This window comes from Gouania willdenowi, chromosome 4 (genome assembly GCF_900634775.1).
Source record: "Gouania willdenowi chromosome 4, fGouWil2.1, whole genome shotgun sequence".
Classification (NCBI taxonomy): Eukaryota; Metazoa; Chordata; class Actinopteri; order Blenniiformes; family Gobiesocidae; genus Gouania; species Gouania willdenowi.
The window spans coordinates 15552897-15568841 of record NC_041047.1 but is presented as its reverse complement, the minus strand read 5'-3'; the positions used below and the strand labels follow the sequence as shown (position 1 = coordinate 15568841).

The window sequence follows — 15945 nt, the reverse complement described above, 5'->3', positions numbered from 1 at the left end:
GATGGCTGTTTAGTTTGCAAACTGGGAGTTTTCTTAATATAGCAAGCTGGTTGTAATAATATGGCTAATTTATTTTCCTATTTTTGACATTAGATTTGTCTGAAACACATTAAACCGTCATAACTTTAATCGATCTTATCTTTTTGTGTGTTTTCTAGGTGTGACAGTTGAAGTACAACGCATTAAATTGGACACCGTGTGTGTGCGTGTGTGGCTAGTCCTGTGTGTGTTTTTGAGTGACTGACGTAGCGGCTGGCCATTATTAAGTGATGCCAAGATGCTGCTGTCCCTGGGAATGCTGATGTTGTCTGCCACGCAGATTTACACCATCTTTACCGTTCAGCTCTTCGCCTTATTCAACCTGCTGCCTGTGGAGGCCGATATCGCTGCGGTGAGTTTCTCCACAAAAACTCAACATAGCCATGCATAGAAGCAACTCTGTAATGACTGCAGTACAGTGAAAATGTCGAGAGCGTTGTATATCAACCAATATCTTTTGACTATTGTCTTTGAATAACTTAGATTAAAGTGTATTTATATGTGTGTTTGTACTGTCATAGGCCTTTAGAGTCAGACACCACATTTAAATTACTTTTCTTTTAACTTTTAGTACTCATTTGACAACAAGACGGAGACCTTTGATGACTTGCCTGCACGTTTCGGCTACCGGCTTCCCAGTGATGGACTGAAGGTGAGTGCCACTAAATCCCAGCATGTGTTTATGAGATCAAAGGTGATTGTTTGCTGTCGTGTTTTGACTTTACAGCTTTACTTTAATAGAGTTAAACTGTAAGGGCCTACAAAACACAACAAAATACCTTACTGGACCTCATTCTTTTCAGCAGAATTCCAACCATTCACTTTTCTCGTACAGGTAAAAAGTCCTATTTTATTTAATGGTTTCAGCACCATTACAAATCAATTTTTAAAATTCTCCAAGAAATGAAAATATCAATGTTTTTTGTTATTTTGTAGATTGTTAATCAGCAACTAGTTCTTTGTTTATTTCTCTTCTTTTTCTTTCTTTGTGTTTTTTTTTTTGTCTTTCTTTGCAACAACACGTCATTAACTAACCTCACAGCATTCTGCTTCACTTAAATGGGAAGAGTCTACATCGAAGAATCCAGTTTCACTTAATCCAAGTTGTTTTTTTTAACCCAGCTGACATTTGTACAATCACCCCTGCCACTCCGTTGCCTCCTACTAAATTGTCTCATCTTTGAAAATAAAACTAAGTGGGTTGAATTTGAAATGTGTATTTATTTACAAGTTATGGATGGATAGATACTCATCATACTTATTCATCTCGAGGGAAATTCAAAGTATTCAGGAGCTACATAAATGTAAAAAGGCAGGTTAGTATCTGGTGCAAAGCAGTGTAGTATAGTATAGTATAGTATAGTATAGTATAGTATAGTATAGTATAGTATAGTATAGTATAGTGAGATATGAATGTGCAGTAGTGAGTATGAATGGAATGGAACAGTATAAGACAACACACACATATTAGCTGCTTGTGTAGTAGATTGTTACTTTGTTGTGTAGATTCTGTGCAAAGCTTTAACACAGTGGTGTGTTGTGGTCAATCCAAGAATCTCTCAAACATAGAATGATTCATGTTCTGCTGTCTGAGTTGGTAACACGTCTCCCCGAGGAGCTCCTTTGTTGTTGTTCTTCAAAACTGCAGCATACTTTGTATTTGTTAATGTGAACATGTCATAATAAGTATCCAGTATGTGGACATTTTATTTTTTGTGTTGGATTAGCGTTGCTATGTTTAACCTCACTACAGCATGGCTTGGTCTGAACACATTATTTAGACTCTCCTGTTGTGACGTCATTATTTTGGGGATTTGATGTTGAGATGATTTGAAACTGTTGATAGTATTATACTGGATTCAACTGCTGTATATTGCGCATTACCCTCTCAACAAAGGATTTAGAGGATTTGATGTTTCTGCATTAAAGTACAGCTACACTTGAGAACAGGATTAGTGAACAAATGAAACCGTTTTCAAAGTAGAGCTGAAAGACCAAAACACCACATTGGCTTTTTAAAAGAAAGGGTTAATTGAAAATTTTGTAGACTAATATTATCAGTTTAAGTCCCGATAAATGTTGAAGCTCTGTATTTCAGTTTAAGGGAATGTGTTGTTAAACCTGTGCTTTGACTGTCAATCGATGTATGTGCACATGAGGTTTGTCAAATTGAATTGTCAGAAGTAACAGAATTTAAATGAAATAAGCACAGCAGGAGATGGAAAGACTGCTTTTTATCTGCAGCTTTTTATTCTAAAATGTCGATGAATGAAATTATCACTATAAATGTTTGACTATAACAGTTGTTTAATAGCTTAACACTTACCTTTAGACTTGCCCAGTACTGATGACGCATTGTCACCTTAAGAAGTTTTAAGTTTTCAAAAATTCAACGTTTAGATCGAGAATATATACAGTAAAGTTTTTTTTGTTTTTTTTGTGTATAAATATATATTAAAAAAGGTTAAAGGGCAGCTTTTTAATCTTTAAAGCAGAACTAAGTAACTTTTTCACCTTAATAAATCCTTCCTCGTAGTCCCTGTGAGGGTAATACAAGTGTTTGTGGGGTGATTGTGGGGGTCTTTCATCCCCCCTGCTGTCTCTGGCCAGAAAACCACACTTGCAACTTTGCTGCCTCCGACCCGGTGACAAGACATACTGCTTAACGGCAGCCCAATACACACTAATGCTAGATTATGACCAGCCCCGTGGCTGCACACGGTTGTCTACACATTCATTTTTCTCAAACTTATATCATGGTGGAGCCAGCAAAAAAAAGGCAGAGAAGACCTTTGTTTTTACGACAGTGACATAAACAAAGGGACCTTTAGGGGGAGTGCTAAGCGCAAGTTACTTAGTTCTGCTTTAAGTTAAAAAGCTGAAATAATTTTTTAAGCTTTTGCATATCAATTTATTTGAGTTGTAATTGAATCTGAATGTGAAATGTCAAATAGAATGGTTAAAAACAGAAGTATCAGTCAGGTGGTTCTCTCACATGTTTTTACTTCACATCCGAGTGAACAAATCACAAGTTTCCCTCAGAGTTGTTTAAAAGCTGTTCTCACCGTGAGTCATCATTGTTGTAGCCTATTTTGAGTGGTGTTTAAAAGCAAATTTAAAAAAATTGTCGACTCCTTTTTTTTGATTCCTTTTCCAGAGGCATTCATGGACACTTCAGAAAACTAAGTACACAACGTAGACGAGAGACATCCTCAACAGAAAGTATCAGAAGTATCATAAATGAGCACTGATTGAACAGCCTGCTAGAAACTAGTTAATTGTACAGCAAACTTAATAAATGGGTCGGACTCGACAGCATCAGACTTTACTTTTAGGAGATAAACCCAATTTTTCTGTGCATGTTTCTAATTCAGTAACAAAACAAAAGCACTTCCCTGGAATGTTGGCTCAATTACATACCGGTGTTTTTTCATTCCTAATTCTCATTTGTTGGTCAAGGCTTATTACATGCATCAACTCGCTTTGATTAATAACATTAATGAATAAAAACACATTTATATTATTTTCTAGGACATATGTAATACATTATTTACAACAGGTCTTGGTCTTTCAAAATATTTAGTGGATGCTGATTTTTAAAGGCTCTGAGTGTGAGATTAACCGTATTTCAACCCTAAGCAAAGCTGCAAGCAAATTTGATAGATGAATGTAAATTTATTCTAGTTTTCAAACAAATAGAATCACAGAGAAGTTGAACAATGACATTCTTTGTATTTGACCTTCCATTTTGGTGTGCAAACGGTTTGCTTTGCTGCTCTCTCAGTGAGCAAAAAGGCATATTAAAGAATATTTACAGTCTAAACTTGGGTTCGGCCTCTTTTGTCCCTCTATTAATTTATTTGTACTGTTATCATCTTTGCTTTTGTTACAAATCCTGAAGTAGTCAAAAAACATTGCATGAGCTTTCTGATCTCTTGTGTAAAAATAATTCTTACTATTTGTCAACGTTTTAGACTCCAGAGGAAATAACATGTTTTTCCAAATGGCTAATCCCTTGGTTTGTTTTCTCATTCTGTGATTGTCATTTCCTTCTGTGGTACGATCAGTTATTTGTGTAACTAAATGTTGCCTAAGTTTTCCTCTGACCCACACAGCTACATAGTTGTGCAAAGAGGGTTAAAAAAAAAACAACAACTTGCAAACATGTCGTGCTTCATGACAGATTTAGTTTTTTAGTGTTTTTTTTTAACTTTAGTACAAGCGACCAAAGTTTTCATTTTATTTCATTCCATTCATTGATCATTTAAAAGGGACAATGCACATAGACATGCTGTAAATAAGCCAGCATGCGCCAAAAGAGGCTAGTTTTCATCTAATGTCCCTGGCCAGATTTTAAAAGGCAACCTTAAATACAGAAGGAGAATACAACATGAAAAAAGAGAACAGGTATGACGAATAACAAAATAATTACTGATAAAACAAATCACAGAGCCTGGATTAAAACCCTCTGAATTACATAACACAAGAGAAAAAACAATGTATAAAAATCGAAATAAAATAAAAGGCTGTCAGTGTGGACATAATTGGCGGTCAAGAAGCCATTTTGTCTTAATATAGTAAGACAAAATACCCATTTCAAATTCCATTTGTTAAGAGCTTTCACTGGAATGTTGTATTACAGGCTGCGTAAACTCTTATCATTCCACAAAATGTTGAGCACGGTGTGCTGTGGGGGTTTGAGCAGGGACATCGTCTGTCACGAGTTTGAGGCGATATGAAGCGAGTCTTGTCATTCAGGAACCTCTAACTTCCTGTTTTAGCCATTTCTGGGTTTTCATGTGCACTGCAGTCATTGATGATTTGTGTAAAGATATTTCCAAACAACAGAGGGCGCCCTACTCTTTCCTTTCTGAGGAGAAGAACGAGAATGGGAGTCAGTGACAGTGATATAATCACCAAGGCGTGGCCGCCAAAGGTGACAATGTGAAGGACAGCTGGTGATTCCTCACGTTCCTCCCGTCTGATCACACATTTTCACACTGCCTGAGTCGCCTTCCTGTTGATCTGCTGGCGGACTGCGTGCAGTCAGCTGGTTTGGTTGCCTGTCAGTAAATGTAATGTGTCACTGTGGTTGTTTTCCATATGCAGCTTAGGCGCTGCTTGGACTCACGCCAGCACGGCACCTATGATGGCTGACTGTGGCCTTGTGGGAGTGTTTTTGCTACTAAGTGCTGACTGTGCTGACTCCTTGCTATATTAGCAGCCGGTTCTTTTGAAGCAGTGGCTTTGTGACATCAGGTTGAATGCAGTAAAAGCACAGGAGTACACAAGACACACAAAGCAGTGTTAGTTGCAACACATACGTTGTGCACACCAGTTCTTTTTTTTCACAGTTTCTCTGCTAAGATCCTCTTTTTTTCTTACTTTTGTAAACTTACCACAGTTGAAATTCATTCAGTAATTGCTCACTTCATTCCCTCTTTCTTTATTTTATCAGTCAGTTTAGGAAGCAGTTGGTCAGTAAAAAAAAAAGTAGGTTTTTCTTAATAGCCAAATTGACGATAAGGCCTGAAACTATTTTGGGACAGAAATCAATTGTAATTCCTGAGTGAAGCTATATCTCCATTATGCATGTGTTAACATGCTAAATTGATTTTTGCTTTACTTGGCTCACATCTGGGACTGATGTTTGTTTTCCTGTAAGTTATAATAACATGAGGGATGGTGCTGCATTAGCAGATTCTTCATACTACTTTATTTGTCTTTTAAAAAAAAAGTGTAATCAGTCTGTATTTTCATAAAAAAATAAATAAAATCAAGAGTACTTTACACAAAATAATGACATGATCTCATTTTGTTGTGTAATCATTTCAGGAACAGGCAGCTAGCTCTTAATTTGTTTTCTACCCAGTGAGAGAAACTTGGAATAATAGCCACACAATATCTCACTGTGGGACACCTTTTATTTAGGCAGTTTAAAATATTATTTCTTCAACTTTTTAAAACAAATTTGTGGATATAAAATCTATACTACTATAAATACAATTAGTACTTAAAGAAGTATAGGTTGAAATTACATTGTTTTCTTTTGAGAATGTAAATTTGAAATAATTTTCCAGAAATTACAAAGGTGAAGTAAATTGCGTGGGATATTGGACATCCACGTTCTTCGTCTTTTCTCTTCGATCAAAAATGTGAACTTTATTGTTTGATGTGTTGTGTGCTGTTGTTCAGTGTTGGAAGGATCTTATAGTGTAGCTGGAGAAAGCAGCAGATAACTTAATGCCTTGCTGTATATCTTTTGCTATTAAATCTGAGATAGAGTTGAGGCATGCATTGTACAGTTTAAACTCATTAAAAGCAGTTTTATTACCAGTAGTCTCTCCATGTAGCATCCAGTATGTGACAATCAGTGCATTTTTCTGTTATATAATTAGGTTTTTGGCTTAAAAACACAAAATATAGAATAATGTGGACACTGAAAACATTGCGCCTGCTCAGGGCCCGATGGTCACGCTATGCAGACAGCAATGTCCACATGAACAGCTGCTCAACTAACATTGCCATTAAATTACACCTGGAATGTAAATACCTACTCATTTCTAACACGCCCTCAGATTGTTCAAGGTCACAGGAGCACTGCACTCAATGTCATAGCTGTTCACTCAGGGCATGAAACAACGTGACTGGACAGGCCAACAGTCCATCACATGAAAACACTGACAACCAAAGAGCTGTACTCCACAAAAATAAGACTTTTATTTTGGTAATAATGTGATGTTTTGAAATCACACTTTCTCTAATTCATTGAATCCTTGTCAGGGGTTCCTGATCGGGGCACGACCAGAAAATGCTTGCGAACCCATCGAGCCACCTCCGAGGGACAACCTCACAGGTGCCTTCATCGTCCTCATCAAACGCTTTGAGTGCAACTTTGACGTCAAGGTAAAGTTATTGTTTGGTGTTTTTCCCTGACACTGTCTTCCTTTTCCTTTTTGTTTACTGTCAGTCAAACATTTACTTTGCTTTTGCTTCACCACATTTTTGGAGGTGCTTGTATGACAATAAGCATGCGGCATAAGAGGGCAGTTCAATCAATAATAGTAGTGGCTTTAACAAATGCTATGGCTGTTTTACGATACTATATTACTAAACAAAAACTGAAGATGTCTCAAGAGTGTTGTAGTATTACTATTGCAACAACACATCAACGTTAAAACTGTGTCCCAAGCCGATCTAATCCCAGCTCACGTTCCCTATCAGTGGGTGAATAATCCAACAATTGGTGAATTGTGCTTCACAATGACAGGAAGAACCGACATCGAAGGATCAAAAAGCGATGTTGCTTTGAATGCTTGGCTGCTACAAGCCAGTTATCCCTCCTGCTTAAAACCCAAAGGCATCTTCAACCCAGAAGATCCTTTGATGAGAGGTGGAACATCTTCAAGTAAACACCACTAGAATCAATTGAAGCGAACTTTTATTCATCTAGTTCACAGCATGTTGTACCAATAATCAGGAAGTCGCATCCTTGGCAATAAGGTGGATGTCCTCGAACTCCTCAATTGTAGCAGAATGTTTGTGTGAAGCCTGTGTGTCAGTCCATCTGAAACTTTCTTTGTATTAGGCTCTTGGATCTGTGTCAGGTCAGGAAAACAGGAAGTGGCCATTTCCATAAACACCACTTCCTGTAGCAGCGTTCTTTAGATCTTTTATTTTCTGATGTGGCTGAAGGTGTTGATTGTAAAGCTGCAGGAACTAAAGGGTCTGTTAGGGAGTTGATTCAAAGATGCACAGAGCTTGTTTCTGGACACTGACGAACTTTTAGAAAGAAAAAAAACCTTCAGAAACATCTTTAACCAGCTGATAAAAATCTAAAGTGTTTACTTTTCCACCTACAGCTGAATCAAAAACATTAGACTCCAAACTTCATTGTGAAACCAGAACCACAAGAATCCCATGCCAGTCTATGGCTACACTGGCCAGCTTTACAACAATAAGAGCTAAGGCAGCAGGTAAAAACTGAGTTAAATTGACATTAAAAATCAGTACCTAAATTAAGCTATTAAAATATTTCGTAGCAATAAAACTTGAAAAGAACTAAACAAAATGCACACAAAAAAACGAAATTTATCTGCAAGATTAATACGAAAAATGAGGTTTAGATTCATATATCTTAACTATTTTCATTTTTTGCTACAAATTGTGAGGATCTGCAACCAACATGAATTGCTACTCTAGTAAAAGCCTTAGTTGATTGGGTGTAGTTGTACCAAAACTTTTGTTTAAAGAAAATGAATTGTTTAGGCTTAATATTTGAGTAATAGAGCTCCCTCGGACAGTGACTGTGGTGACAAGCTTTTTAAGATGTCAGCAAATGGTGATGAAACTTGATAATGATAGACTTCGTTTTCTTTATTTTTCTGAAGTTTTTTTTACATTTTTATTTATGTTTTTGCACCGTTGACACATTTGTGAATTCCTCCTATTGTGACCTTACTACAACGCCTCCCTCATTATGTCACAAATGCTGCCCAGTTGATACATGTTGCTTTTGTACACACGAAACAGGATTTGGTTGAAATGCATCAAATACTGACTTGTTGCGTTACTAACTTGTTGTTAAATGCTAACTGTTATACTAAATATTAACTTCCTGTTTCTTAAACTGCATGGAAACGTCTAGAATAGAGCTGCAGCAGTGGGAGAGAAACTCACACTTAGCACTAGCAGTGTGACAGCAGCGATGAATAATGAGCTGAAGGAGAAACCATGTAGTGTCTTGACATGTTTGCCTCGTTTTTCCACCTCCCTTTCTTTACTCATTTAGTGACAGGTTATCGTCTTCTTTACTTCACCCATTTTAGGCATTAACCCCCTCCTCTTCTTCCCCTTTTTGCCCCTCCCATTACTTAAACTCGTTTCCTGTTTTCTGCCCATTTCTGCACATTTCATTTGCTGTTTCTCTCTTCCTCTTCATGCTTTCTTTCTCTGTTGTATATGCAGAGCGTAGGTATGGCCTTATAAGGTCAGACTACATCACACACACTCGCACATGCCGCGAAACATGTTGACAGACCAAGCAGCGTGCTATTGGTTGAGTTGGAGTGTAACCAGACCTTATTTTGCATTGATGAAAAAAACTTTTTAACAGCGTTATAGAGGAAGATACATTACTGATAACTGTTATTAGGAGCTCAAAGCACCTGGATGCAAAAAGCAGAATGAATTGTTTGCACCACACCAACAAGTGGAGATGGATTAACAGACTTCCAAAACTATACCTCTTCATTTTTTTTCAAAGCTTTTGTTTTATGCAGTTATCCTGATTGACTGTAGCTTAATCTTAAATTAATACTGTGTTGAAAAACATTTGTATAGCATGGCTGACAGCCTATTCCAGGTTACTCATACTTCAAGAGCCTGTTAGTCATGGTTCAGACTGTAATGCAGGACTTTAAGACATGCTGCATCCTAGACCAGAGCATGTACACATTTCACTCCCCATCGGTGGTCCAGTTATACTTTTTAGTTTAACCCGTTGGGCTTAGTGGGATAAAGAGTTTTCTAAAAGTGAAACAGGAAACCTAACCCTACCTTTTCACATTCTTCTTTTTAATTTTCTCTTTCTTTTCCTAAACTTCTCATTACTCTGGTCTCTCCTTGCGGTTCGAATTCAGACTTTTAAAGAAAATCCTCCCAACACTAACCTCTTGGTAGCTTTGTTTCTCATACCCACCCCCAGTGGTTTTCCTTTGCTTCTGGCAAGCCTCTTGTCTATCTAATAGTCGTCCTGCAAACTGCACAATCACACTGACGTTGCTGCTTGCATGCAGCTGTCTACCTAGCCCTCCCTCTTCCTCTCAGCCGGCTTCGGTTCCCTGCAGAAGCTGTCGCGAAACAAAGGAATAATAGATTCCATCTTGACTGGGACAAGGCATTCGACTGTTTGTCCATCTCTCTGCCCTGTCTCTCTTGGCCAACATGCACCCTGCCTTAGTATCATCGCCTTCATTTTTTTTTTTTAAACCCTCGGCAGCTACGGCTTTTAACCATCAGCATCTGCAGTGCAGCAGCAGCTCAGTTTTAATGGATCCAGGGCTGTTATGGTCCATAAAGCAGACACTCAGCCACTTAACCCGCAGTCAAGTTTTAGCACCTCCCTCGGTGATGTGTGTGCATGTACAAGAAGATTCGTGCGTGTGTTGTGATAAGAAGTGATTAGAGAAAGGCGAGTGTGGAGTGCAAGGGTGATTTTCACACTGACCGGGATGACGGGTCGATTGAATGGTAGCGGGCAAGTGCTGCTTTGTGCGACAGTGCATTCCTCTAAAGATGTTTGTTTTCTAACCCAAACCTCCAGAGAGGCTGGCATATTTCCCACTTCCTCTGGATGAGGACGCTTTGAGGTGCTGAAGGGGTGGTCGTATCGTATCTGACCTTCTAACCTCTTTGAGTCGAAGAGGGAAAGAAGACCGGAAACTCTAAACCCCGCCCCTTCCTGCCTTCAACACCCCCTGTGCCCACTGCTCTTTTTTTCTTTTTTTTTTGCAAGCTACACTGCAGTGACACACACACACACACACACTCACACACACAGGCAAAGGTCGCGGTACATTGAGACATAATGTGCTGGTTATATAACATGTACTCAGGTACTAAGCAATGTTGAGCTAATTTAAACTACACCTTGTCTTTTGAATTTATCAACTGTCTTTCCCACCTTTAAACTCACTGTTTGTGTCTTTTGACTTTCTTGTTAAAAATAACTTGATAATATCAACTATTGTAATGAGGATAAAAAAAATCTACTAAACATGCAACTTGTGATTCATTTCTTTCACATTCCTTCGGCCAGTGTTTATCACCATGACAAAAGCTGCCAGAAGAGAGGGACTACTTTGAGTAGTAACCCAGTTAGACTAATCACTCAATCAGGTGTAAAATCTGGAAGTGAAAAAATTGTATCAGGACACCCCTAATTTTAGGACATTATGTTGTTGCATAAACATTTTAAATAGTGCATTTTTCATTTGAAAGATATAAGTGAAAGAAATCTATTCAATTCAACTTTATATATATAGCACAGAATACAACAAAGTCATCTTAAAGTGCTTAACAACATAAAATTCATAGTAAGAAAGAAAGATCCCAACAAGATCCACATGAAAAACACCCTTATTTAATTTTTATAACAGGAAGAAATCTCCGACAGAACCAAAGTTTCTGCAGGTGGTGGAGGTATTGAAGTATCCAGTTTAAGAGATGAGGAATAAAATTGAAGCCTAAAGCCTTGTGTCATCACCCTCAGCTGTGTTCAGGGCCCTCTGTTTCTGCTCAGCTTATCATGAAGAACTTAGGCATATCTGCAAAGATGTAGGGACGCATTGTGCAACCCCAGAGCAGAACCTTTCAACAGGTCCCCTCTGTCTACACAGAAGAGTCTGTGTGTGCCACAGGTCAGAACTAGTCACCATTTACCCTTTCCTGCTACAAATGCCCCACCTCATAAAAACCTCTTATGGTGCAGCCTGTTTGTGCTCTTATGACCTCTTTGCCCTATAGCCACGCACAGCCAACATCATGCATCCAGTCAAGCACAGTCATACGCTGTCATGAGACTGAGGGGAGTTTGTGCAAGAGGCTTGTTTTATTATTTCAGTGTAAAAGGCACATCTCGTGGCCCTCTTCTAAGATGATGGTATTGCTTTTGCAATTTGTTGCGGCAACAAACATCTCGGCTCTTCCATTTAGCTAAAATAACCACACGCACGCATTAAAGCTCACATATGTGCAGGTACTGTAAGAGACTGGTGACAAACATGTTTTACCTGAAACTAAACTTACAACAAAGCCAATATTTCCATTGAATGACAGCATGGGGAATGATACAGGAGGGTTACGAGCAGTGTCAGAAACTAGCAAGAGCCATTTTGCCAAGAATGCTGCCAAAAACCTTGTTTCAGTATCTTGACTCAATATTCTCCCGACATAATGTATATATACATTTCTTTAGAAACTGTAGGTCTGTTAAACTTCCATTATACTTCTGTTTGTTTTTAAGGTATATTGTATAATATTTACAGGCCGTTAGGAGCTGAATAAACCCATAGTTTCCCTACATCTGTCTTCTTACTGTAATAGCGACCGTACTACAGTACTTACAAATTTCTCTGAAAAAGAAAGGGTGAGCTTTGTCTCTACTTGCGTTGTGCATTTTAATCTATAAAAATATAACGACTCTAACTACGTTTTTTTTTCCATGGCCCCAAATCATTTTTTAAATGCCCCAATGTTTTAGACTATGGGGGCCAACATTACCCCCATGATATATATATATTTTTTTATTTTATTTATTCAGTTCATTTCCGACATGGTTGCAATCACAGGAATTCATTTTGACATTCATACATTCATAAATATATATATATATATATATATATATAATATTTTATTTCATACCCTGGTTACTAGTGTGTGTTACATGAGTTTTTGTTGCACCTGTAGTTCTGTTGTGTATTGCATCTGTGCGTTGCTATCAGTTGCCCTTCCCTTCAGTTTGCTTTTTTATTGAACTGTTTATCTCACCGTTTACTTCGACCTTGAAACTAAAATCCGCCCTGCACGATGCAGCATTCTTCTAAAACACCATGGAGGGAGGCGGGACAAAGTAAGGGGAAGGAAAAGTAGCAATAATAATTTATTATGTGGGTCAAGCTGTGGTGAACTGGCCCAGAGTTTAAAAATTAGAAAGAGGGGGTGGGGTTCTGCAGAAGTTGGCACTCAGGATAATATTACAAGAATGACGAGGCCGGAGAACAAGAACAGAGAAATAGGAGGGAAAAAAATGACAGTAGGTTGTGCATTAGAGGAAATGGCCAAGGCTGAGAATCAGGAGTGAGAGCAGAGGGGAAGTAGACGGTGAAACAAGTGCACATGAAGGTAGAAACAGGAAGTGATACGAAATAAGAGCCTGAGAATGAGCAACTGTCGAGCTCAGCCTTTCAGAGCAGACACACCCACATAATGAAGAAAGACTTTATCCAGGATGTCATCACATGTTTGACCGCTTATGTAATTTTTAATGTGTGCGCTCTAGGGTGAGGACATCTAACCCACTTAAACAAGATAAACAGGAGATATAATGAGAAAAACCACCCCGCAGCTGCATATTCAAGTGATTTTTAAACGTGTTGTATAATTATAATAGTTCTATTTTGTGTGTTTGCTTCTTTCTCACATTTATTTTCCTAATGTTTTGCACTACTTTTAAGTAAAAGGAAAAACATTTAGCCAAGGTGATGATCTGCTGATTTTCACACAGTTCAGCAGTCGACTACTTAGGCCTCCAGGCAGCTGTGCCTTTGTTGATGAAGGACGGGTAAATGCTGAGAGGATCACAAACCTTGTAACAACTGTTAAGAATGTTTGTTTGGACACTCAAGTGAGAACGCCTTTAGTGCTTTTCCCACTGAAACTATTACTGAGAGTTCATTATAAGGGAAGTTGGAACTATTCAGGTTCAAATCAAACGGTAAACAGGAACAACAAAGTGATAATTATGAATATGTTACAATATTTGCTCTTCATTCAAAGCTTCAGTAATGTCTGTAATGAAATGTAATCGAGCTACAACTCAAAGTTCTTGAGGCTTTGGAGGTTTAAAAATGCAAATACAGAGTAAACTGCCTTAAGTGTTAATAATAATGTTGCTTTTTGGCTTATCGCCCCCTCCCATCACAGTAAGGCAGGATTCACAATGAATTGAGTTACCGTACCCAATAAAAAGGATGATAGTTGCGCTTTAACATCAATTATGATGTGATGTTAGAATGGTGATTTGGCTGTTAGAGCTGATATTTTTTAGGGGAATTTAGGTTTAACATTGTACCTAGTTGTTCATCTGTATAACTGTATAGAATAAATGAACTGAAAATGTTATTATATTGTGAAGTAACACAAAATAGTTTTAGTGAGTTTAAATGCAATGACTTCCTTATTGGACATGTTGCAATTTTCATTTCCCGTTGTAAAGCCAGTATGCCCCCATTTAAACACACAAGACAATGATGTATTATTTCTATGAATATTGAAGATAGAGTACACAAAAGGGTAACATACTACAACTATAACTGTAACATAAGGAACTTGAATTTTTTATTGTAATTTGTATTATGAGCTTGATTTTGCAATTTAATTTGTAGGTGGAGCTTTTAAAAGTATACAGAAAAGCCTAAAAAACCTTAGGGCTAATTAAAAACAATTATTGAAGACATTCTCACTTTGTTGTCATTAGTTTGTACACCACACAGAGAAGAACAAGCTTCAGATAGTGTGTCTTTTATTTTTCATCTTGGATTTCATTTCCAGAAAGAAAAAGAGATAATTGTAAGTTTAAGAAGAAAAAAAACAACAAATGCCGAGTCATGGAATCACATGATGGAAAGCGTTGAAAGTTCTCTGGTTTCGAGTTCTTTACTGTGCTCAGGACAGCTTGTGTGCCTCATGTTTTAATCAAAGGTTAAAGTAGTAGAAATATTTTATAAATGTCTTCTTTTATAATAAAGTAGTATTCTACCCTGTGGGGTGTTAATATCATACATAATAACTAATAGAGTGCTTAATGAATGCTTGTGGATGTAGATGATTGGAGGAGCAACACAGATCTGTTCTTTATGGATTTTTGGTGCACAGGCCTCAGCGTCATTGACTTTTTTTTTTTCTTTTCAGAGGTCTCATTTTTCTCCCGCTCTTTGGTCTCAGGAATGCGTTGTGCGTTCTTATCTTTGCCCAAGCAAGCACAAGAGTGAACCAGCAGCAGAGGTTGAATTCCTCAGCAGATCCCAGACTTGCAGACCACGCCATGCACTGGCATGCATACAACCACAGCCAGAGTCCCTCCTTAGTTACATTTAAGAAAAGAAAAAGCAGGCTTGAAACCAAGCTTCATTGGAGTAATTTAGATATAAATGTACACAATGGTGTGGTTGAATGGCAGGATAGCAATCAAAGCGTAATATCTAAATATAGTTGTCTGGTCACAGGACAAATTTGGGTGTACTGTGATGCAGTAGATCAGATTTAATCACATTTATACTTTTTTTACTCATCGTGAAGCAAACAGGGTCCAAGTCCATGTTGCTCAACAATAGGGACTGTCTGACCTGTTGGTTGACATTCTTGGACACATTTTCCATGTTTCTGGAAAATGGAGATATAGTGGAGGTTATGGCTTTAGTTTCACCAATGTGAACCCTGTTTTTCTGCTTTTAAAAATCTACACATCAACAATATTCTCTCTTTCAGTCTGTACTTGATCTTTGTTTTGTCCTGAGGCAATGCTTATTTTACAAAAACAAACAAACTGAGTTTAAATGGAGATTATGGAGTGTAGAGGGGGTGGCAGGCATGGACCAGCTGGAGTTAATGGAAAGTAAGGTGAACATTTAGAGAGATAATATCACAAGATGATTGGGGCAGGATTACATTACCGAAACAAGTACTGATCTGAAAGATCAACCATTGGCTCAAATAGTTTTACACACAAACTCTTTAATTTTATTTTTGTTAACTTCAATCCATTACAGGGAATTGTTAAAGGTAAAGCAGTTTAAATGCTTAGTATATTTATTTATACTTCATCCAGTTTCTCTTTTACCAAATAAATGTTTACTCAGATGGCAGAGGTATTCAGAGCCCATTTATGGGCCCTTAGGACATCAAAAACATGGCGACACCCTGGACAGAAGATATTTTAGTTTTTATAGTTCAGCTATAGCAGCGACTATTTGGCATTTTAGGAGAAATAAACTGTCAAAAACATATAAAAGCATCAGATTTTGGGTTCCAAAACGCTTATTAAAAGCAGATTGGATGTTTGCAAAAGTGATATGATGCATCATATAGATATGTGGATCAGCACTGCAGGAAAAAACCCACAATGAA

The 15945-nt window shown here is 37.7% G+C and overlaps 1 protein-coding gene across 1 annotated transcript in view; it reads left to right on the top strand.

Annotated features, from left to right (window-relative positions):
- Positions 1-15945, top strand: part of rnf13 (ring finger protein 13) — a 34783-nt gene that overhangs the window by 1726 nt on the left and 17112 nt on the right. Inside the window, exons 2-4 of the mRNA XM_028444435.1 lie at positions 159-391; positions 611-691; positions 6823-6945. Of these exons, the coding sequence (XP_028300236.1) occupies positions 278-391; positions 611-691; positions 6823-6945 (318 nt within the window). The 5' untranslated portion in view covers positions 159-277. The remainder of the gene's footprint in view (positions 1-158; positions 392-610; positions 692-6822; positions 6946-15945) is intronic.